Source organism: Lampetra fluviatilis, chromosome 41, assembly GCF_964198595.1.
Source record: "Lampetra fluviatilis chromosome 41, kcLamFluv1.1, whole genome shotgun sequence".
Taxonomy (NCBI): Eukaryota; Metazoa; Chordata; class Hyperoartia; order Petromyzontiformes; family Petromyzontidae; genus Lampetra; species Lampetra fluviatilis.
The window spans coordinates 244,477-269,107 of record NC_136315.1 but is presented as its reverse complement, the minus strand read 5'-3'; the positions used below and the strand labels follow the sequence as shown (position 1 = coordinate 269,107).

Genomic DNA, 24,631 nt, shown 5'->3' with positions numbered 1-24,631 from the left:
AAATCATGAACAAACACATTTTAGACTGCCAATACGCTCACCAGCTTAAAACCAGGCTACAGTCTACATTATAGACTGCTAGTACACTCACCCAGCTTAACCATTGCTATAGTCTACATTGTAGACTGCCAGTACACTCACCAAACTTAATAACCAGGCTACAGTCCACATTATAGATTGCCAGTACACTCACTCCGATTAAGAACCAGGCTACAGTGTACATTTTTATTACTTTTATTCATTTTATTTTTTTTATCTACTTGACTTTACCGAAAGAACCAACAAATAGGTGGTGGGGTGGTTAGAGAACCCGTCTCTCATTCAGGTCACAAGTTTAAATCCCTGAAGGGTGCCGACCAGGACTATTATCAGGTAGTTGTTACTTGCCTACTCATTTGGAAAAGTTTTGGAATCATTCGATGGTAAATAAAACACAAAAAGAGTGTGTAATGCATCAATGAACGTTCATTGCAACGAGTGGCACCACCTCTTCGGTCTCCTCGGCGGGCTTCTTCTCCTCCTCCACCTCCTCAGCCTCGGCCTTCTCACTCGCCTCCTGCTCCTCCACCTCCAACTCCTGCTTCAGCTGTTTGATTAGCCGCGCCACCAGCTGCGACTTGAGACCCTTGGCGTTCATGCTCCTCACCTCTAGCTCCTTGCGCAGAGAACTCACCTGCCGGTTGAGCATGGGCACGGCGCAGGATCACACACATACACGCAGGTTCACAAGTGAATCATTGCATACGATATGGCCCAGTACTTGTGCAGCCCTTTGTAAATCCACTGCCCGATGAGGGTGTCTTTCCACCACGTGCAGGTTGTGGCGGTTGACCATTCTGGTCAGGATGGGTTGGCGAAAGGAAAATAGATGTGTTGGCATCGAATTACAGATGTTTTATACTGCCAACTGCTTGCCAGCACGTAGCCCGGCAACAACTATCCCATGACAGATATGCATACTGAAGACAATTTAAATATGATGATCAAACACCAAAGTTTGAAAATGTGTGATGCAAGCAAAGACAATGAAGAGCGTGCGAGCCGCAATGTCAAAATACCATCAGGACCCTAAGCTGCTGATGTCACCAAACGCCTCTATCTATTACTTTCTGTTTCTAGACGCCACAGCCATTGCAGCATCAACCCAAGTCTGTTCTGGCAGTGTAAACAACGGTGAAGTAAACATCCACTTGGTCTTACCTTCATCGTCTTGGGATCCAGCTTAGAGTGGTGCGTCGGAGTCGTGAGTTTACCATTTTCATCCTTTTCTTCATCATCCTGTCCAAACAGATTGGAGAAACGCTAAATTAGTCACGCGTAGCAAAGGCACGTCCTCCCATGCAAGCTGCCTTCAAACCTTCCACCAACAGCGCTTGCTCTCGTTAGAGCAGTTTGGAAAAGATATACTTCCTTCTGCTTAAGACATTCCTGTGGTGCTTTAGACACAGTCCGAGATGCCCCTAAGTGAATGGACACATGAGCTCTGATGCAACCAGTCAATCACAAGAGAAATCTGCAAATCACAAAAGCATTTCATCAGTGTTGGGGTATACAGGGCAAGGGCTTTGGTAGGGGGCATAGATGGGACAAGACACGGGGAGGGCAAGGGTAGGGAGAAGCTTTGACAGTTCCTACCTACAAAAGCACGCTATTCACTATGAATTTTGATAAACTTACTGTGTTTTTTAGTTGATGGAGTAGAACTGTAAACTTCATACGAGAACATAATAAGTATGGAAACGGCATAGAAATCCAGCTGTAAGATTACCCTTGTTTGTACATGGTCTGGAGCTCTCCGATCACATCATTACTATTATACCCACAGCCAACAAAGTGTGGCCGTATTTTCACGAAAGACTACGACGTTAGTGTATTAAAAATCTTACTTCCAACAGTGGATAGGCTTTGGAGATACAAGGACACACTCAGGGTTTCTTTTTTCTTAAAAAATTTGGCTCCAGGCACTCCATGCGTCTCCCAATTGGAAACGTTCAGATGAGGCACGAACTGCACCAACGGGGGACATCACGCTAACGAAAAAGCCACGAGAGTTGGAGCACCGATCCAAACAACAGGCCGCGCATCTTCTCGGCGGCGACACTGAAAAGTAGATCTCCTCCAGCTGGCGTCGAGCGGCAACCGCGACAACACAAAGGGAATGATTTTGAAAGAGGACGTGTAGGACGCTACACTGACGACGTTGGCTCAGCGAGTACATTTTGGCCAACATCATCTTCCCGTAGTCCACCAACACCACCAACAACAATTCAACGGCAACAACAACACACAGAGACATGTGTAGCCTAAACGGTATAGGAAGCGGGAAGGGGGTTCCGGGGTTGAGGGGGGGCAGGGAGCGGGCAGTGGAAGTAGAATGAAGGGTCGGGGTAATGGGGGAGAGCGTAAGAATGACGGGAGCTAGGGCACAAGGGCAGGCGGGTGGGCGAGTGGGATTGGTTTCAGTGCCTGTTCTCCGTCCACCTCCTTGTTCGCGGCCTGCGATTTGCCCGTCAGCTGCTGCTTGTAGCCTCGCGAGAGCGCCTCCCACTCCAAACGGGTGGGGGTGCAGTGCCAAACATCCGGGAGAAAAATAACCACAGTCTCCACGCGAGCCGCCACCTTCCGCCCTTTGTGCAGCTCCTCCGGGCGGTGGTAGCGGATCTCTGCGAAACGGTACCTGCCGCCCCCGTAAAGGGGCGCACCACCGGAAAAGGAAAGACCTGTCAGGACCTTTCTTATTAATGCTATTAATATCATCTTCATCGTCAACATCGTCATATCTTATATATATAAAAAAAAAAAAAATCGCTTACCACTTTCACAAATAAGACAGGATAATTCTGAACCGGCCTCAGTCACCGATACAAGTGTAGGCTTATTGATGGGATTTGTCAGTGAATGGGTGCAAAGGAAGAATGAATTTCGACCATAGACAGTTGACGAGTGCACAAGACGTGGGACGCGACACTCTCACCCTCCCTCCCTAGGCCCTCCCAAGGAAGCACACGCAAATGCACGGGAACGACAGCTGTCACGTGGGGGCACGGCGAGACAAAAACGAACGACAATTGTACACGCAACGGCACAAGCAGACACCAACGACAGCACGCGCTTTGGACACTTGACAAACGCCGTTAAAAAACGCATGAAGTGCAATGCTCCTTGGGTTTGTCTTGAGGGTGGAATAAAGGCACAAAAATGTCACTGTTGGCAGATATTTTGTGGAGTGAAATAAGAAAAGATTAGATATAGATGTGCAATGGATAAAATACGTACATGGTTTGTATACTCATTGCTAATTATATAAACATACATACAACTATAACAAGATTATGGATATTAACATGAACGTACATTTAATGTCAGCCAACATCTGCAAACATACAGCTTACAAATGATAGGCGTGTACAATGTTTGTGTTTAAAGTACAAGACATAAATCTTAATTACCCCTTAAAATAACGTGCTAACATTTCGAGTTGTCTCTGGCTTGAGGTCCCATGACTTGTTATTGGGACTTTCAGCTACAGGATTTGGAAGTTGAAAAGTTTTTAAAAATATTCTTCAACTAATTAATCAATGGAGGACCCCTTTCTGCATATTTTATATTTTGATGTCATTTATATATCAAAGAATAGCTTCAATGAGTACCCAAAGACACTTGCATTTGGATATTTGTGCAAATCCATTTTTAGCATTATTTTGCATGTGGGTAAACCAGGGTACCTGGAAAAATAATCATTGCATACCATAGCGTGCAAAAATCAATAAAGACAGATTCATGAACCCACTCTCTCTACTGTAATATCGTGGCCACCCCACAACCAGTAGGTTTTGGACTTTCCCAAATGTACATGATCTACCAACACTTTCCTACAAAACACTGGATTACAGGCCATGTGCCAATACACCCGCTTCATGAGTTGCATACAAAATATAATTAACCTCGTTACAAAAACATGTATAAGTTTTCCCAAATTTTCAACCACTAAGTGAATTGTGTTAGGCCCCTGGGCCCTGCTTACCACTGCGTGCAGGTACTCAGGTCGATGCCGGTGAGGGCTCGTGTGCAGCGCACGGCTGTTTTGATGAGCACGGAAGGGTCCATGTCAGGGTTGGGCCCATCCAAGGATGGGGACCACGGGCCTCCGATGGCCATGGCCTCGTCTTTACCCTTTTGTCCGACAAGGAACTGAGACAATGATCGAGGGCGGTCATTAACCGAGCGGTCACATCACAGGGTACTACTGTATAAATCATGCTGTGCAATCATCTCTGACAACGGTGTTCTTCAACACAAATAAATTACACCTTTCTACCATATTTCAACATCAATGTGGCACATGAAGGTTAGGGTAACAAGTTGTTAAAATAGCTTAGGCTTGTCATTAAATAACAATAGCTTAAAGCGGGACGTTTCTGGGTGGGTCAGAGGTCAGAGTACCAAGCTGGTAACACTGAGATCCTGGGTTCAAATCTGGGTAGCCGTCCATGGTTGAATCAGGTTCTCTAGTGAAAAAAACATATCAAGTTGACTGCCATGCAACAAACAGTACCCTCAATCAGTGGGTGGAAAATGTGTCACCTAGCGTGGATCCAGAAGTTACTCAATATATCATAGGCAGTTCTGAAATAGATCCTTCCATGGAACACTCGAACACAGAGGGCTGCACTGCTCTGTGAATGTTCCTCCCGGATTCTTAGTCTCATGAAATTAAGGTGATGGATAGCACAATTGGGATTGCAATGGAGAAAAATAAACAGATTAAGGCAAGGTATTACCTTGATAAGCCGTGCCGGATGTTGGAAAGTCTCCTTGGCTTCATCTAAGACCTCAGCCAAAACACAGGACTTCTGATAAATCTCGTCCAGAGATGGGCTGGCCATGAGCATCACCTGAAAACAACGAATGCACCAGACAAGACCATGTGTGTTTAACACGTAGGCTTTCGCAACCAATATTATTGATAATGAAGATTTTTGGGTTAGATCGCGTAAGTATAAATGTGTCGAAACCCTCCACCACCCGATACGGCCAATCAGTAAGGTATTTGTCACGTAAACAAAATGCCAAATAGTTACAATCTGAGTACTCAACCTATCTACGTGAATAGTAGATAGGTTAAAACCTATCTCCGTGACTTTACCGAAAGACCCAAAGAATCATAACTATTTGGTGTTTATTTACGTGACAAATCCCTTACCGATTGGCCGTGTTGGGTGGTGGAGGGTTTCGACACATTTATACTTACGCGATCTAACCCAAAAACCTTTATTATGAAGACCATGTATGTACTCATATCAGTATAGGGACTTCTACAAATACATATATCCATTTTTCATCGCATTTTCACCATCCCATGTGTATCGTTTCTAATTTCTCCATTTTATTTGTACAATTTTGCATGATTCGTTCGCAAAAAAAACATTATATGATTTGCATATAATTCGTCATAAATAATAAATTCTTAAATGCAATCGATGAAAGTCTAACATAAGAATCTATGTTAATTGATGAATCGATGCATCATTACCCACCTGATGGGTACATATCTCCAAGTCAAATAGTTTTTTTGGGTTGGGTCTTTCTTGTAAAAGGCAAAGACTTTGTCAGTCGGACTTGCTCAATCATTGGCAATAAAATAACACTCTCGACACTGCTGGGCATCTCATATTTGGTTTGTTGTTGCGTCTCTCCCCCCCCTTCCCTGTTACTTTGTCCCCTTGTTCCTAACTTGTTCTCCCCACGTCCTTATTACCGATGAAATAAAACGGTAAAAAAGGAAGTGTTAGGAGTTCGTAGTAACCAACCTTGGCACTGTACAGGTGGTTGACATCGGAGGGCTCGAGGCTGGCCGAGTCACCGGCATGCAGGGGCTCCACCTCCTTGTGCAAGACGTGGAAGCTGCACGTCTGGCCCAGCGCGAAGGGACGTGCCATCGGGAAGGCTTCCACCCACGTGAACTGCGTGTCGAAGAAGTCGCTGGGGATGTACAGGTTCTGGTAGCGGCGCCGCAGCTCCATCAGGTCGCAGCCGGCACTGCCGCACACATAAGGGCAAGGGGGGTTTGCGGAAAGGGACGTTAGAACTATCAAGAAGAGCTCGAAGTGGACAGGTGTCGAATATGGATTTGAGGATTTGCATTTATGTGGCGTTGCTGAAATGCCTCAAACTCAAAGCACCTTACATCTCATCTCAACCATTCCAATGCCAAGCGAGAGTTTAGCCAAGGGGACCCCCCCCGTGGTAGCCGTCCCTGTGCAACAAAGGGCGCACGTATGCAGCACCGGCCTGCAAAACGGGCACCGAGTTGTTACCGCTGAGCTTAAACTGTGTTCTCAAGTAAACTGTGTTTTCAAGAATAGTGTGTTGATGGTCACAGTGCAGTCACGAATGATGCCACCGATGATAATGGTGCTAATTATGAAGCCAAATTATGCTTATTGGTGCTAAATACAATGATTTTGGCGATGGTAGCAATGATAATCTTTGTGCCAAGAAACCAAATCGGCTATAATGGTGACATTAAAAAGAAAAAGATATATAACTGCAATATACATTTTCTGATACTTGCCTTCTATTTCTACTGTTCGCCTTTTGGCATGCTCTGGTCTGACACTGGTAAGACAAGGCCATAAAGAAGGCTGTCTGGTGTGGGCAAATCAGTTTAAAAGACAATGCATATATAATTATCAGAGCATATTGTTTGCATGTTTTACCACGAGAATGTGTGGTTAATGCCGACTTGATTCCATGGTGTTCGATTGATTGGTATAGTGACAATGATGATGGTAATGTCGACGACAACGTTACCGACCAGTCGAGGGAGAAGCGGGAGAACTCGACGGTGTAGCGAGGGGCCGTGCGGCGGGGCCGGCGGGGCGAGCGTTCGCGTTCTCTGTCGCGGCGCGGCGAACGGGAGCGCTTCCTCACGGGCGAGCGAGAGCGGCGCCGGTCCCTCTCACGGCTACACCACACAAGCAATCATATGTGGGCACACATAATTCACACACATGGGCACAAGCACACACACACACATGACACACATGTACCATTTTCTGTCCACCTGCCTCTCAGAGGTTCGGAGGACCATATAATCAAGTGTTTGAAACCGTTTACAATAATAATCGTCAGTGATTAAACTCATCTAAACTTCCACGATCATCACCACACGTGTTAATGACCATACACATTCAACATAAAACATTACTCGAGTGACGTAGATACAAATTACAAATTGATGTTGACAGAAATTACAAATTAATATATATACAAATTAACTGTGTTCTGCAATTTAGATACAAATTACCAATGACTTTTAAGACGTGCAATTTAGATACCGACTGCAAACTACAATTGTACGAAAGGACATCCAAAATGAATTTAGCTACTGCCCATAGCTGTTAAGAGACAGGGGACTCTCATCTCAAATAAGAACCAGCACTCACACCGTACGCTTCACGTACCTCTGGTTCTCTCGCCGGGGGAAGGGGGCCTCCAAGCGGTCGGGCCGCACTGACATCCTCCCTGTAGGCTCCATCCTGCGCATGGGGGCCGGGCTGTTCATGGGCCGGCCCTGGTTCTGCAGCATCCCCACTGTGGTGGGGTGAGTATGGCAAGTGTGTGCAGGGCGGGAGGAGAGAAAGAGAAAACATAACATGAGGCACCCATGACAACTGCTGCGAGTTGGCAAGGTGCAATTAATTAGTGACTTTACCGAAAGAACCAAGAAGAAGGTGCAATTAATTATTTTATTCATTTAACCATTTTTATTTTACCAGGTACGGGCCACTGAACTATATAGCTCTTGTTCAGAAGCAACCTGGCCACTAATGACAGCTCAACAAAGTGCCTTATCACGTGGAAATTTATATTAGCCAAAATACTCTAAATGCATGTTTCTAAAATGTAGAAGGAAAACTCGGAGGATCCAGAGAAAAATTCACGCGACCATGGGGAGAACATACGAGCTCCAAATATAGAACAGGCGTCAGGGTAGGGATATAATCCACAAACTTCTGCCTACCAGGCGAGGTAGTTAACATCTCGCCACCGTGGCACCTCTGAAGTCAATGTTCCAGCAGAACTTAATTTGGCCACATCACCTTGCATTGCAAAAAAAAAAATTTGCAGTTTTTATTTATGCTTTCTTTTTTACAAAAGCGTACACATAAAAACTCAGACATGTATACATGAATGTGATGTGAAAAGTGTTCAGTCTATAATCTCTTTCGTATGGCTGAATGAATAGCAACTTAGAAGTCAGTTTCCAGTGTAGTTAGATGGGAAATGGCTTCCATGGACGTATGGCAGATTGCTTTCAATGGCTTGGCTTAATTTTCAGCATTCACAGTGGTTCGCGATTTGGTCGATGGTCTGGTCGTTGTTACCGCAATTTCAGATTTTAAAAATCTATGTTATTAGGGTGCCGTGGTCAAGGGGCTTCTGGAATCGTAGTTCAGAGGTGGCTTTAGTAAACTGTGGTAGGTACCCATCTGCTTTGATGTGCGTAAACCGTTAAGAGACAGGAGAGAAGCACGTTTTCTCTAGGAATCATGATACGTACATCCAAAACAAACATCGTGGGAGTGTTGTGATGTCCAGATGCTGTTGTTGCTCTCCAAATTCACACCTATGGAAGACAACAAGCTATATGTACATACAAGTGAAGCTGAGGGGGGAATGAAGGGGCAATGGTGCAATGATGATGATTGTCATCATCATCATCAGCCATGGTCTATCCACCGATGGATGAAAGCCTCCCCATTCCATCACAATCTGATATAGTGGTTAGCATGGGGAGGCATCGGTGGTGATTGGCATGGGGAGGCCCTCATCCAGGAGTGGATCGACAAAAGTAGGCTGTATATGTAAATGTACCTATGAACATTATCCAACTGTACAGTCTTCTCACGAAATAAAGTGAAGAGCAAGCAAGGAAGAATGCGTTGAGCCCATGTTCAATTCAGGACTACGGCGCTCACCTTGCTGCAGGAGCTGCTGAGCGGCCTGCGGTTGCTGTGCAAACAGGGTGGATGCGAGCAGCGCCCCCGACTGCAGCACCTGCTGCGTTTGCAGGGCCTGCTGCGCCTGCTGCGCCTGCTGCGCCTGCTGTGACTGGAAGGGCTGCATCGCCGCCTGAGCCGCCTGAGCCGCAGCAGCCACAAACGCCGGCGTCTGCATGGGAGACTGGGTGGGCTGCACCATGTTCTGCTGGAATGAGATGAACGGGATGGTTACATTTTTGGGCAAAGCAAAATACAAATTGGTATATATGCATAACTTCTCACACCAACGATTAGCATGGTTGGCTACGTACGGTGCGAAACAAGTTGAACATACATACCCCGTAGACCATATTTCAATGCAGTGCTGCATTAAGAACTGCCCATGCGGTGTCGGTAATGGGGGCCGTTTGAACACAGGCGGTCTCCGACGACCGGTCGAATTTACGACGATCCACATTCACGACGTTAACATAAAGCCAACAGAGAACGATTTACAAAGCAGAAACTCGATTTACGACGCAGCTTCCAACATGACTCCGAACACATTTAAAGTCAGTTTGGTTTCCGATGTGACTTGGCGTGGAGCTTTTGTTATTCCCAAGTGTTTTGTGGATTTTTGCCTATTAAACCCTGTTAAATATGGACGATATAAAAGGAAATGCACATCGGCAAGTGATGTTTTTGTTGACTGTCTATGGGAAAATAGGGTCCGATTTACGACGATCCGATTTACGACGATGCAATTTACGACGATCCGATTTACGACGATGCAATTTACGACGATCCGATTTACGACAGGCTTTCCAGGAATGCATTGTGTTGTAAAAGCAGGTTCCGCCTGGACTTCTAAACTGAAACTCAACTTCATTTTTACTTAAAACTTTAGTGAGTGGAGGAATTCATAATCTTTGCTTCTTTCGGTAAAGTCACGTAGATAGAAAATTTAAAAAAATTAAGTGAATAAAAATAAGAATAATAAAATAAACAAAAAACGCACTAATGTAGACTGTAGCCTGGTTCTAAATCGGAGTGAGTGTACTGGCAGTCTATAATGTAGACTGTAGCCTTGTTCTAAATCGGAGTGAGTGTACTGGCAGTCTATAATGTAGACTGTAGCCTGGTTATTAAGCTGTTGAGCGTACTGGCAGTCTATAATGTAGACTGTAGCCTGTTTATTAAGCTGGTGAGCGTACTGGCAGTCTATAATGTAGACTGTAGCCTGGTTCTTAACCTGAAAAAAAAAACCCACGAAGTTTCGATCGCAACACAAGCAGTCGTCATCAGGAAAAGGCTCTAAAGGCAAACTGTTTATAAAGGTTTAGAGATGGGCGCAGCCCAAGTGTGTCAGCAGCATGAGCGGGGCAGCTATGGAAGCAACGACAACGCAGTGGGTCCACACCAATCAAAGGGCCGCCAGGCAATCATTGTACCTAGCTCCAAACACCCACACTGCTGACGGTGGAGGTTGACAAAAAAACACAAATCAAATCATGACCCAAAGTGGTTGATGACATATTTTCAATGCAAGGCACCTGCAAACCATGTTTTATCCATTCCCTCGTCAAAACACTACACCATAGAGCTCAATGTATCTCCGACCATGAACACCTAACCAGTGAACTCAAACACGTACACCAGGCTCTCAAGGCGAATGGATATTCTGACTACACAATCCGCAAAGCCATCACCCCAACCATGAGGAAGGAGCCATCTGAGGATCCAATCAAAATCATGACCTTGCCTTACACAGCAGGGGTAACCAAAAATATTTCCCAAATCGTGAACAAAAACAAGATCCAGGTCCGATTTAACACAGTACATAAAATTCGAGATCTGATCACATCTGTGAAGGACAAAATTCCTGACATGCAACATCTCGGCGTCTACAAACTAAGCAGTACCTGCGGCAGCAGTTACATTAGGGAAACTAAGCGACACGTCTCAGACCGTGTCCGTGAACATAAGGCAGATTTGAAACACGGCAGGACCAATACTTCTGCCGTGGCCGATCATTATTTTTATGCGGCTAGCTCACACGAAATTGATTTCTCTAAGACGATGGTATTTTGCAAGCCTACTGGCTATCAACAAAGCTTAGTTCATGAAGCCATCCATATATACAGACAAATTTTCAACAGAGAGGATGGTTATAAACTCAGCAATTATTGAAAAGATGTCATCAACCACTTTGGGTCATGACTTGATTTGTGTTTTCTTGTCAACCTCCACCATCAGCACTGTGGGTGTGTGGAGCTAGGTACAATGATTGCCTGGCGGCCCTTTGATTGGTGTAGACCCACTGCGTTGTTGCTTCCTTAGCTGCCACGCCCATGCTGCTGAGACACTTGGGCTACGCCCATCTCTAAAACTTTATAAACAGTTTGCCTTTAGAGGCTAACCCCCCTTTTCCTAATGACGACCGCTTGTGTTGCGATCGAAACGTCATGGATTTTGCTTTTATTTTATTCAGGTTAAGAACCAGGCTACAGTCTACATTATAGACTGCCAGTACACTCACCGAGGTTAAGAACCATGGCTACAGTCTACATTATAGACTGCCAGTACACTCACTCTGATTTAGAACCAGGCTACAGTCTACATAATAGACTGCCAGTACCCTCACTCTGATTTAGAACCAGGCTACAGTCTACATTAGTGTTTTTTAGTTTTTTCTTATTTTTATTCACTTAATTTGTATTATTATTTTTCTTCTATCTACGTGACTTTACCGAAAGAACCAAATAATATATAACTCAACTATTTTATATTTTACCAGGTAAAGCCCACTAAACTATTCGTTATCTTTAAAAAGCGACCTGGCCACAAATGTTAGCTCAATGAAGTGGCTTATCATGTAGAAATTTATAGCAGCCAAATAATCGAAAACCCATGTTTCTAAATGTGAAGGAAAAAACCAAAGGACCTGGAGAAAAACCCACACAACCACGGGGAGAGAACATGCAAACTCTAAATATACAGGTATCAAAGGGTCGAGATCGAACCCACGATCTCCTGCTTACCAGGCGGGGGATATAACATCTCGCCATCGCTTGTCAGTGTGGGCTAGTGATAAGGATTGAGGACCTGTTCAGATATTACACGCCAATGAAGTTAATCTCTTGAAGGACATCGAACTGAGATTTATGGATCCATCACGCAGTGCTCCATCCACTGCACCGTCACTAAACACACTGGTACTTTTATAGTTGTAGATATCATAAATCATTTCAAAAGCAAATAGAGCATTATCTATTTAAAGTAGCAGGATTCCGGACGATGGAGACAACACAAGACAATGAGTGACTTTGCACTGATCCAAGGTTGACGGAGGGATTTTGACAGTAAGCCATGGTTACTGGAGCAGAGAGCACACACAGAGGGGAGTAGAGAAAGATGGTCGTGGACAGGTAGGCAGAGGGAAGTCCACATAACCTTGATGGTGAGTGCAATCGTGACATTGTGAGCCAGTGGAGTACAGTTATTGTCGTCACATTATTACCCACATCCCTTAAGACGAGGGAGTGAACACAGTGCACATGTGACAGTTGTCCCTGTTGTGCAGAGGGGCTTGTTGTGCTGCATTCCTACCTGTTGAGACATGCCCTGCGACGCCACGGTGTAGCCCTGCTGCTGCATCATCTGTGCCGCCTGCATGGTGGGAGCTTGTGGAGGCTTCATGAGCCCCTGACTTTGCTGTAGAAACAAATGACAGGAGCAATTGTCGCACCGATACTTTGACTGGTGTTGAAATTGTAAAGGAACTGGACAAGTGTCCAAGGGAAGCGATTCAATTGCAAGTAGACAACATACACCTGCCATTATGATTTATGATACACATTACTTAATCAGTGTGCAATCTCCAAAAATATAATTAAGTCATTTGTTAATCTTAAAAGAACCAAAGAATAATTTGTTAATCCCATACTAATGAAGGCCTCTCCACCTTGTGTTGGTCATTGGGGATGTTGGCTATACTTCGCAACATTGGGCAATATTGGTTGGAGAAGGGGGGGGGTGAACTCCAGGACTAATTCAGATATCATTCGCCACTGGCATTATCGGCGGCTGGGAACTGAACTTGGGTCGCCAGATTCAATGCGGGGCGAGGTAATGCACTGCATCACCGATTTCCCACCACCCCCACAAAGAAAAAAAAAACATGCGAATGTACAAGTTGTGAACCAGTGATAAGCTTTCTAAAATAAAGTACAGAATATAAAACAGCTTTGCATGGGAACTTATATTTGTGGGAACTTACATGAAGATAATATTCAAAACAAATAAAGAGGGAAGTCATAAAAACAAGTGCTCTATCAACCTCAGGACAAAACTAAAAACAGCAAATGTGCCGAGGGCACAGGCCATAAACCATGACCGCGACATTGCAGCGAGTGCGGCAGTGGTGGTTGGGGGTGCACAGGCACAGCGCTTACTGCAGTGGGCAAGGTTTGAACGCGTTGAGCGTTCCACTTGAAGGGCATGTTGGGGTTGTACGTGGCTTCCACCAGCACACGGTCACCTAGAAGGGGTGCCTTACCCTTCACAGCACTGCAATTGGGGGGGGGGGGGGGGGGGAGATAAGAGAAAGTCAGTGGTACATGCGGGTAGCGGAACTTTACAGTGCAAGGCACCTGCAAACCATGTTTTACTCATCACTTATCCACGGTGAGTGTAACGATAGACATAGTTGCTCGTTTTAAATATTGACTTAAGCAACCTACTTTTTAAAATGAAGATTGTCTGTTGAGCTACAATGGTCAACGCATGAAAATGCTCCATATAGTATTGTAGTGATTGCTGGACGGATTAAACGGTACGAGTCTATACATGAAACATGTTACACGAACACACATACGGTTGGCATGTGTATCCCATTTAATGTAAGCGCAATGTTAAAAAACACTTTTTTGTCTGACTCCACAATTTTCCAAACACAGGAGAAGACAGACCGCCTGCCTCACACGTGTCTAGAGTGAATAAAGTCACTTGCTCTGCGATGGCTCAAAATCTCACCACTGTGGCTCCCAGTGGCAAGAGGAACGAAGAGCCATCACTCTTTTTCATATCTATACTACACTACGATTACAAACTTTACAGAAGCCTAACTTGTACATTTACAGAAGCAAACAATAGATTTACATATATTATGACGTCACAGCCAATGACAGTTCCTTCAGTATTGCTGCATTGACCAAATGAAAGGAAGCATTCACCAGCCACGGGAAGATGCCACAATGCCCTCTCTGGTTCAGAGTTTAGAATTCAGCTCTTCAGACTCACCTTAGCTGGAAGAAAACATCATCATCTATAAATCCAAAGTTATCGTGCAGCTTAGTGATGACGCCTGTGAAGACACGCTGCTTCTGAGCGACGCTTTGCGTCACGGAGACAGCTGCCGCCTGTTGCTGCTGTTGCTGTTGTTGCTGCTGCTGTTGCTGCTGCTGCTGCTGTTGTTGATGCTGCTGTTGCTGCTGCTGAATGATGCGTGGCGTTGGATAGGACACGGTCATCTGCTGCGCCTGCTGTGGAGCGGCGAGGCTCGTCGGCATCGCCAGCGTCTGCTGCTATGAGACAAGTCAAGTACGAGTTAATTCCATTGTCCTCATTAAGACAATTTCACTTCCAGCAGTGCTGATGCTGCATGCAATGTTCACTGATGTGTGCTAGCAGCAGAAAGAAAAACCATACCTGCTGAACATTGTAGAGATTCTGTTGCGTCTGCTGAAATTGCTAGGATAGAGTAATGACAAAAAGTTAACTTTTAACGCAACGCATAGTATTTTACTCGTCAAATCCTTGTCTGGTAGCGATTCCCATAACAACGAAAGCAAAAAAAGCAGTGCTTGGGTAATGTGGTGATTTAAATTTAACCATTTGTGGGAAGACAATATCTTCCTGAGGTATGTTTTCAGGAAATAAAAATTGTTAGTTAATGACCGACAAAACCTAAACAATTCATATTCAGGGTTCTAAGCATCTTGAGAATGCAGCTTAAATGGAATTAAACATCGTCTTTCAGCAATCAAAATTAAGCCATTTAGTCTAAATTACTTCTTACCAAGTGAATTTTTACAAAGCACATCTGGATTCAATATTTCTGATATTGCCTGCAGTCTGTGAATGTCATCATGTTGCCAACAAAATCACACAACACTGTTTATCCAGGCATAACAGCACATATTTATAAAGCTCTACATTGTGCACATGAAAAACATGAAATACTTTAATGACCAATTTTAATATCATAGACCTCAAAGGGCACATTTTATTTCTGATTCCATCCAGCCTTAAAACTGTAATCACATATTTTTAAATGTCGGTGTGATTTTATTTTTAAACATGAAGCAAGACATATCCATGTCCAGACAGAAAAAATGAAGCATTGTGCTACTTCTCATTTTAGAATTTAATAGACAGCATTGTTCTTTGTTCAAATACAACTTGCGTAATCTAGTTATAATAACCTTTTGAATGGTTCGCAATAATTTAATCTAATTGCAACATTAAAACCATACTCCTGGCACAAAAGTCGCTCTTTTTTAATTTTATTTTCGAAAAAGGGGCAGTTAGTGCTGACATATGATGAGGGCTAAGTTTAATCTGTAAATTAACACACCATGCGGAAATATGCACATATATTCCTTTGACAGACTTTTGACAAGTGGTAATTTGAATTTTTTAAATGTCAGCCCAATAAATGAAAAAACACAATTCAAATTTGCAGTTAAAAATGTACAAATGCAAGTCAATTTCAACATTACATTTATAAAGCTATTTTTACACATAGCCACAACATGGTTTATACACAAAACAGCAGAGAAAATGCCACATTAAACAGATGTTCCATTACATGTACCTTAAAGGTCTCTAATGATGCAAATTTATGTAATTTCTAATGTTAATTGAGAGTACACGTGTAAGCTAAAAGCTTGTTTTACCAATGTAAGCTTTAGCAAATATATAGGGGACATTTATTAAAATTTACACGTAACTATCTGAAGTGTATTTTCTATAGAACAAGGGCCACAGGTCAGAGGTCACAATATGCATGGGGGACACAAGTCAAACTTGCAATCACCAAGTAACTGCTCACCCTACATGGTGTCAACAATTTAACATTAACTGATAGTAGAGTATCAAAAGATCTCATTGCCTGCACTGGCTGATTACCTGCAACACAGCAGCTTGCTGTTGCTGTTGAAGAGCTGCCACCTGCTGCTGTTGCTGCTGCTGCTGCTGCAGTACCACAGCCGTCTGTGCGATGGGGTAGGCGGCGGTGGCCTGAGTGCCCATGCCGGTGGCAATTCCCACCGATTGCTGGCCATAGAGAGCGGGCGACACGCCCAGAAGCGAAGTCTGTTGCTGCAGAGCTGCAGAGAGCATCCCCGCGCAGTGTAGGTCATTCGGGATACTTGATCACACTTCACCACGCTGGTTATTGTGGGTGTGTGAAGCCGGGGAGCACAGAATAAGAAAGTTTCGACCAAAATGTTTAATATGCTGCACATCCCTCTGCTGACAATGTAGCTCCACAATTAGCTTATAACATATCTTTTATGCATGCTAGTCACCCATCCAAACACTATCCAGGATCAACCCATTTATATATTACAGAAGCCCCCTGTGACCTGTCATTACCCTTAACAACACTTCAATGATAATAATGCAAATGCTTCTCACTAAGGAACAGTCAAAAAGCAGATTATGATACCATCACAAGGCAGTGTGAATAATGAATAAGGCGGGTTATTTGTCCCGGCTAAAGTGTGCAAATCATAAGCATGCATGTTAAAGTGTGCACATAAGCATGCATATAAGCTTGCGTAATACGAAACTCATAAACCTCTAAAATAAACATATCCCGATGAGCCAACAGTACACATATTACTGATGAAATTGATACTATGCTGTCCTCAGGGTGTTGAGAGCAAACATACCAAGTTATCTACAGAACACAAAAAAACTTAATTCATAAAAGCACCACACATTGAAAATTATGATGCTCATGAAAATTAGTTTTGAATGTGACCGAGGATTTTGTGGGTATACAAATAAATAATTACATTCCATATATTGGATTCTTTATTGCTGTACAGCAATACAGTAATGGTGAAATTAATGGAAAATGACACAAAATGTGACTGCACGTGCAAGTGTATGGAAAAACAATAAATATGTAAACAGGTACACGCAAAGACCTTGGTGAACAAATAAAATGCACTGTTTTTGTCCAACTCCGCAATTTTCCAAACACGGGAGAAGACAGACCGTCTGCCCCACACGTGTCTAGAGTGAATAAAGTCACTTGCTCTGCGATGACTCAAAATCTCACCACTGTGGCTCTCGATGGCAAGAGGAACGAAGGGCCATCGCTGTGCTTCTTATTAATACAATAATACTGGAGTGTGCCGGTGATGCACTGCCCTAGAAGTCCTGTTGACCAGAGTTCGATTCCCACCACGGTTAACATCAGTGGTGAATTATATCTAAACTGGCCATACTCACCAGCTACGTGCAGTATGGTCAAGCAACCTCCATAAACAATACTGCGCGGAGAGAAATTTATCCGGTAGTGGATTATAATTAGTGCTCATTAAATAAAACAATACAAACACAAACGGCGACATTACGACGATAAAGCACGCGCTTACAGGGTTGGGAAACGCCAGTAGAAAACTGCGTTGCCCACGGAGGATTCTTCTGTCCTCCATACTGCGCCATCGTCGTCGAAGACTTTCTGGCAAAAACGTGACGTGCAAGCACAACACAAAAATAAATCGGTGATTCCACTTGATATTCTTTTGTATTGTTGTGCCTAGTTATACACTTCTGGGTGTATTCCTTCCTATTGTTGTGTCTAGTTCTACACTGCTGGGGCGCCACGGTGATGAGATGTTAACTACCTTGCCTGGTATGCAGGAGGTAGTAGGTTCGAACCCGACCCTGGCGTCTGTATATTTGGAGTTTGAATGTTTTCCCCGTGGTTATGTGGATTTTTTTCCGGATCCTCCGGTTTTTTCCTCCACATTTAGAATCACATGCCTTTAAGAGTATTTGACTGCTTTACATTTCGACATAAGCCACTTCGTTGAGCTATCATTTGTGGCCAGGTCGCTTCTGAAAAACAGCTATATAGCTCAGTGGGCCTTACCTGGTAAGATAAAAAAAAAGTTTCGTTTCGTTTTAATAATGTATTAAACTACCCTACAAACTATAACACTGCGAAAGGGAATTAAGTAATGACATTGTAGTTGTGGTTTGTTGCCTTTTACTGGATGTTGTCATCAGGAGTGCCATTACAGTGGTGGTGGGAGATATAATAATGATGATCACGACGAGGGCACATTGCCCAAATTTAACAGCAATGTTGCAAATCAACATAACCGTATGTACAAAAATAAACACAATTTCCTGCTGTGCCCAAAGTTGGCACCTCATGCTCGTACTGCCGAGTTAATGATAGGAATGCCTGTGCATTACTTTAACGAAAGTGCAATGTTAATAAATGCCACTCTCGATCGTGGAAATGATGAAATAACACCGGTCATGAAATGCAATCCAATGGCTTGCCAAATAACATACGTATCGACTACGTACGTGTCTTACCCCACCTTCAAAATATCCGTCATGACCCTGACATACATAACCCGAAATAATTTCAGCTTTCTCTCACACAATACATGCTTCAATTCTTATCACAGAGTTCACGATACAGTAGCCTCGTTTCCATTGAAATATCTCAAAGAATTAGTCGTTATGTGCACGTAAAGTTGATACAAAGCTACGTGGTTTCTTTTGGGCTAATAACCCTGTTTACAAGAATGTATGCACCCAAAACATTGACTTTGCACGAGGTGGAAAATCGAAGTTTATGTAATGTTAAGTACCAATCGGTATTCTGCGCACATTGTGACACCATTTCACGACAGTACACGCACGACACGTTAAATAACTTTGCAATAATGTCCGTAATTTTGACGGACATTAAGCACCTACTTAAGCCCTTGAGGGCCTCGTCCAGAAATGAATTGACCGAGGCTGACGATCTAAGCCCCCAACTCAGCCAGTGGTGCAAATTCGACATTCCTGACAGGCACCACGTCGCACCGGTGCTGCTCCACGATGTACCCATTTGATCGATCTCAGAGGTTTTAAATAATTATACAATCGTGTATAGTCGAGCCCGTTGCCCGAGGTAAAACAAAACCATGCTTCTCCGCTCAATCGGGCAATGGCTACATCATCTCAGACTCCAGCAATGGGAATTCCATATTAAACACGGGCAGGTCCATTTCCACGCAGACAACCACTGTCCACAACTCGCTCTCTCGTCCTAGTGTCGCGTGCACAGTCGCTTCTGCGTTATAACCATGTTCATCATCAACAACATCAACAGCAGCAGCGAGAAGTCGACCGCTCAACGCGGGCCTCGCCAAGCCGCCTTCGGTCACGACGCGGCGCGATGCAGCAACGAAGCCGCCGAGCTCCGCTCGCAACCTCGTCGCATCAGCAGTGCCCCGTGTCGTCGGTGCTGGTGGTCCTTCTCGGTACGCCTCACACATCCCTCTCTCCTTTTAGATTCTAGTCGCGGGTTGTGAGTGGGGGAGGTGAAGGCCGCGGCCTACAAGCCCGGGCCTCGCGTCTCAAGCCCGACTCGTGCCACCAGCACCAGCGGCATTGACGCGACCCGAATCGCTTCAACTCACCTCTTCTTGTTGAATAGATATAATTAGGCGCAACTAGAAGTGAAACTTTGCATTGAATGATAACAAAAAGATAGCGAGTAATCTCTCACTCGTACATTTGTTGTTGCTGTCGAGCCTTTAAACAACAAAATCCTCCACGGTCACCGCGCTCTCCCGCTAAACGGCGATTCCGAGCGATTGAATCTCCCAGCGCGCTTCGGCCGCGGGCCCGCCCTGAGCCGCTCCGATTGGCCGACAGCAGCGGGCCGCGCTTATTAGCCGTGGGGAATCTGAGGCGGTGCGCGTGCGGTAATTGCGGTTGTGGGGGGGACGGTTACCAACCCGGTTTCCAGTGTGAGCACTGAGCCCCCACCACTTTCGTCAACCTCCAAATATTTCGCGAACCAAACCAGACGCTGCTAGTTATTTGACATTGTGTATTAGCCTTGGTGAGGATTTTTTTTATTGTTCCGCGAGCCACCGGGGGGGGGGGGGGAGCTCCGCGAAGCGCATGTTGGGAACCACTGGCGTTTCGGAATTTGTGTGAGCACGTGGTGAGTGTGGAGGTTCGGAACGCGCTCGCCAACCCCCAGCAAGTGTCCCAACGTGGACGTCTGTTCGGAATGCTCAACTTACTTTTTGGGTCTTTCGGTAAAGCCGCTCTCTACGTGGCTTTGCCGAAAGACCCAAGGAATATTAATTCCTGCAGTCACGAAAGCTTTAAGTGAAGATTTATACTCTACATACTTTATATACATCAAAGCATTGGCGTTATACCATTTGCTGCAATAATACAGGCGTTAAGATGCTTAAACATCGAATGGACATCTATTGCAAGGCATCAAGTCTGTGTGTGACACATGCTTATGGTAAAACATGCAAACGAACTCGGTTGATAGTGATCGATATGCATTGCTGTTGAAACTGATTGGCCTGCACAAGAGACAGCCTCCTCTGGCGGAGAACGCCAAAAGGCGAACGGTACAACGGCAATACGATACCAAGTACTGTATCTTTTTCAAGGGAGACTTGGAATACAGTCATAAGTCACAGTCTACCCTGCCTACCCAACCCATCATACCTGTCAACCCATGAGGTCTAACCCGTGTTCTTGTGCAAGTGAATTGAGTTTGCAGGTCCATGCGGAGTGCAGCCGTTTCAATACGGGCGAACACAATGTGTTGTCTATTTGTGTTTCTCGCTTGTGATGGGACTTTGTAGGATGAAGGTTGAGATGTATAAGGGGCACGGGGTGACCAATACGTTCTGAATTGGTCTGCAATAAGGTAGGGCACCGACAAGAGGTTGACGAGGCGTGCGAGCCGGCCTTGCGATGATGCTACAATCTATGAGCACGCGCTCACGCGCTGCATTGCATCGCTCCATCTCCGCGGCGGATGTGATCTCGGCCGCGTTCTCTCTTCACCTTTGGCTAGAAACTCCCGTCATTTGCTCTCGACCACCGGTCATCGTCCCTTTTAGCCGTGGCCTGCCAAAGTCATCATTAAGCGGTCAAACACGAAGTCTCTCCAACTTGCTCTACAATTCACGTCTCTTTCGAGCGTAATCCAAGGCGCGCAACTGCTTCGCGCGTTTGTGAAATGCTTATTATCCATTGTCTTCTGTTTCTGAGCCACAATATTACGCGTCGTAGCGGGTAAAATGCAGCGATGAAAACTTAATCATTATTCAGGCACAATTGTTGGGGTGTTGATTTGCAACACTTTATTCAGTTTCCCAACCTCACGCAACCTCGCACAAGAAACGGTCAGGAACGGTCACTCGGGGACAACAACAAGGCACGGTGAGGGTGTCTCCATGGTTACAGGACAACATTCAGTCTCCTCTCTTGATTTGAAGCTTTCGCGACTGCAGGAATCCATATTCTGGTTCTTTCGGTAAAGCCACGTAGGTATGAAATACAATTGTATTTTAAGTCCCATCACAAGGGAAAACATTTTATTTTATACCTACGTGACTTTACCGAAAGAACCAAATAGTGTTTCGTTTTCTGTCATCATCCAGAAGTTTATTGACAAAAGGCTGACAGTTATTCCTATTATTTAATACATTACTGGAATAGGAAACATCAGTAAAAGGTTCCATTTTTACCGTAACATACTTTAAATTAGCATATATTATTGGATGGAGTATATGAAATAATGATGCATTGACTTATCTAATGTTATCGATTCTTAAGGCTTTGGTTTTTTTGGGTTAGATCGCGTAAATATATAAATGTGTCGTTAAAACCTACCACCACCCGGCAGCCAACTAGTAAGGGTTGTCACGTAAACAGAACGTGCCAATTCGTCACTAGTACAACACTAGTGTATAGTGTAGTGTATAGTGTAGTGTACTAGTACAGCACTAGTGTAGTGTATAGTGTAGTATACTAGTACAGCACTAACCGGTGTGTTGGAGAGCCAAGCCACAACATTTACAATCCGAGTACGACGTTTCACCAGTAATTACAACTAGCTTCATCAGGCAACAGCCAGATTTGTGGAGAAGTCTTACTGCTTCTGCGCTCTTGCACATTTATATATTTACGCGATCTAACCAAAAAAACCTCTGTAATGGATGATATTGGTCGCGAAAGCCTACGTGTTAAACCTAAGACGAAGTATGTAGTATTACCGTATCAATTCATATGGTTATACGATAACGCGCATTTTTTATTTTTCTGGAGACGAATTTGTTGTTACCTGTGGCACAGCACACGAAGAGGAGCAGGGTAATACTGTGTGTGTGTGTGTGTTGAACTCCATTCGCACCGTACGTAGCCAACCGTGCTAATCGGATGTGCGGGGTGGGGGACAGCAAAACTAAATGCAAAAGGCAGTTCTCAAGAAATGAGTTTTCAATCTCGACTTAAAAGTTATCAATCCAGATAACGTATGGAAAAGGGGGGAAGAGAGGAGAGCTCGGATGGGAAATCATGTGAAAGGGAACGAAACGAAAGGTGAGCATAGGGAGGAAGAGGCTTATATAAGGGCCACCAGCTGAACGGATTGTGTGTTTTCACAGAGTGTTGAGGGTTGGGGGATAGGCTCAGAGTGGTGGGAGACCACACGCAAGTCACGCGATGTACGGGAGGCTTGAGATGATTTCGATATCTAGATCGGGAGGCATGAGCCGAAGGGATTTTACGTCCCGAAGGTGCAGACGATTTTAACAGATGTGGTGTACATGTATCTTGCAGTGTGGTCACGCACTGGCAGCAGTGGAGAAGGAGCAACCTCTCATCGACGGGAGGTTTTAACAAGAGGTGGTGTTGGACTGGCATCGCGAGCGTAGCCGCATCTTAAAGTCTAATACCAACAACTACAGCAGGTGGCTACACGTTCAATAGGCACTGTTTTGATGTTTGTCTCACTTGGGTTGTACAGAAGGAACTTGATTTATCAATAGGCTTGATTTCACCAGCTAAAAGCTCATTGATACTTCAACGACACCATCTCTATGATACTTCAAGTCTATATTTGAAAGGTGGCCTGGATCAACAAGTGACAACCAATGAAGACTTAACAGCTGTTTACTCCATTTGTAACATAAGTAAACTTAGACTACTATTCCCACAGATTTGGGACGAATCTAAACCGAACCTAAACCCATACCCCTAATCCTGAACCATAACTGTAACTCCAAACCCTACACCCAGACCCCTAACTACAAACCCTGAACCATATCCCGAAATCTTAAGTGTAACACCTGACTCTAACCTCTGAACCATAACAGTGACACCTAAGCCCTGAACCCTGACTAACACCTAACCATAAACCCTAACAATAACCCCAAACCATAACCCGTTAATCATACATGAAAACGAAACAAGTGGCATCCCTTCATTTCGCGAAGACAGTGAAACCCGAGGAAGGTCTGTGATATAAATTTCACCTTGTCTATCATTGGATATAACCAGAAAATCCGGTTGCAGAAGTCACTTCCAAATAAATATTGTCCTATTTAGCTCTTGCCTTAATATAGGGGTTTTTTTGGGGTTAGATCGCATAAATAGAAATTTGTCGTTAAACCCGCCGCCACCCGATGTAGCCAACTAGTAAGGGGTTTGTCGCGTAAACGGAACATGCCAATTCGTTACTAGTGTAATAGAGTTCACGACTCTTGGACGCCGGAGTTGGAGGCACACGGGTTTTATTCACACAGCACGGTTCTGGCATACAACACTAGAGGGGGTGTCGGCCCCCTCACCCGGCTAGCTGGGGATACACGCGCTAGCTACTTCCTAGCCTGCCTCCTAGTCCTCCTCTAACGGGCTAGGGGAGGCTATCTGGCCCGACACTGGTAAGTCGGGCCCGGTACCCTGAGTCCCAGACCAGCGCTGACAAGAGCACCGGCTCTGGATCTCGGGACCACGCCGCTGGCTCGGTCCTGTTCGGCCCTGATAAGGACGGCGAACCAGGGGAGTCCAGGGCTCTAGCTAAGACGTCTTCAGTCTTCACTGGTTAGCTTCACAAGAACCCCGAGCCCTCCCATACATCCCCTTTTATACCCAACCCCCCGCTGAGGGGTGGGGCCCCCCCGGGGTGCCTGGCGCGGACGTCGTAGAGAGCACCTCCCCGTGCACTCACGTAGCCCCGCCCACTGTGTTTGTTTGCCATAAGCTGCCATGCATAACGGGCTCTCTCTCTAACACCCCTACACTAGTACAGCACACCGGTGTGTTGGAGAGTAAATCCACAACATTTACAATCTGAGTACGACGTTTCGCCAGTTATTACAACTAGCATCATCAGGCGGACAGCCAGATTTGTGGCGGACAGCAGCTCTTGCCTGCTAAGAGCATCTGAATCAAAGAGGCACACATACTTCAGTGCAGTACTTGTGTGGGTGAAGTGGTCGGTGGAGTGGTTAGCGCGCGCGCCCCGCGTGCTATGAACCCGGCAACGTGAGAGTTTGATTACCGGCCGTGGC

The 24,631-nt window shown here is 44.9% G+C and overlaps 1 protein-coding gene and 2 non-coding genes across 10 annotated transcripts in view; all 3 read right to left on the bottom strand.

Moving 5' to 3' along the window:
• CCAR1 (cell division cycle and apoptosis regulator 1) overlaps window positions 1-24,631 on the bottom strand; it is a 33,481-nt gene that overhangs the window by 7,954 nt on the left and 896 nt on the right. The window contains exons 1-17 of one of the 8 annotated variants that reach the window (XM_078875194.1): window positions 19,715-19,882; window positions 17,660-17,745; window positions 16,179-16,378; window positions 14,697-14,738; window positions 14,289-14,572; window positions 13,442-13,556; window positions 12,597-12,701; window positions 8,985-9,213; window positions 8,567-8,632; window positions 7,467-7,596; window positions 6,818-6,967; window positions 5,811-6,039; window positions 4,782-4,895; window positions 4,025-4,191; window positions 2,467-2,677; window positions 1,201-1,278; window positions 488-673 (exon numbers count right to left, since the gene is read on the bottom strand). In XM_078875194.1, the coding sequence (XP_078731320.1) occupies window positions 488-673; window positions 1,201-1,278; window positions 2,467-2,677; window positions 4,025-4,191; window positions 4,782-4,895; window positions 5,811-6,039; window positions 6,818-6,967; window positions 7,467-7,596; window positions 8,567-8,632; window positions 8,985-9,213; window positions 12,597-12,701; window positions 13,442-13,556; window positions 14,289-14,572; window positions 14,697-14,738; window positions 16,179-16,378; window positions 17,660-17,729 (2,376 nt within the window). In that variant the 5' untranslated portion in view covers window positions 17,730-17,745; window positions 19,715-19,882. Of the gene's footprint in view, window positions 1-487; window positions 674-1,200; window positions 1,279-2,466; window positions 2,678-4,024; window positions 4,192-4,781; window positions 4,896-5,810; window positions 6,040-6,817; window positions 6,968-7,466; window positions 7,597-8,566; window positions 8,633-8,984; window positions 9,214-12,596; window positions 12,702-13,441; window positions 13,557-14,288; window positions 14,573-14,696; window positions 14,739-16,178; window positions 16,379-17,659; window positions 17,746-19,714; window positions 19,883-24,631 lie in introns of those variants that run through there. The other 7 variants (XM_078875201.1, XM_078875199.1, XM_078875198.1 and 4 more) reach the window with 7 other exon arrangements.
• On the bottom strand, window positions 13,914-14,061 carry LOC144946620 (small nucleolar RNA SNORA79). The gene has a single exon (XR_013639919.1). It is a non-coding gene; the product is annotated as a small nucleolar RNA SNORA79 (small nucleolar RNA).
• Window positions 17,233-17,380, bottom strand: LOC144946621 (small nucleolar RNA SNORA79). Its single transcript, XR_013639920.1, has one exon. It is a non-coding gene; the product is annotated as a small nucleolar RNA SNORA79 (small nucleolar RNA).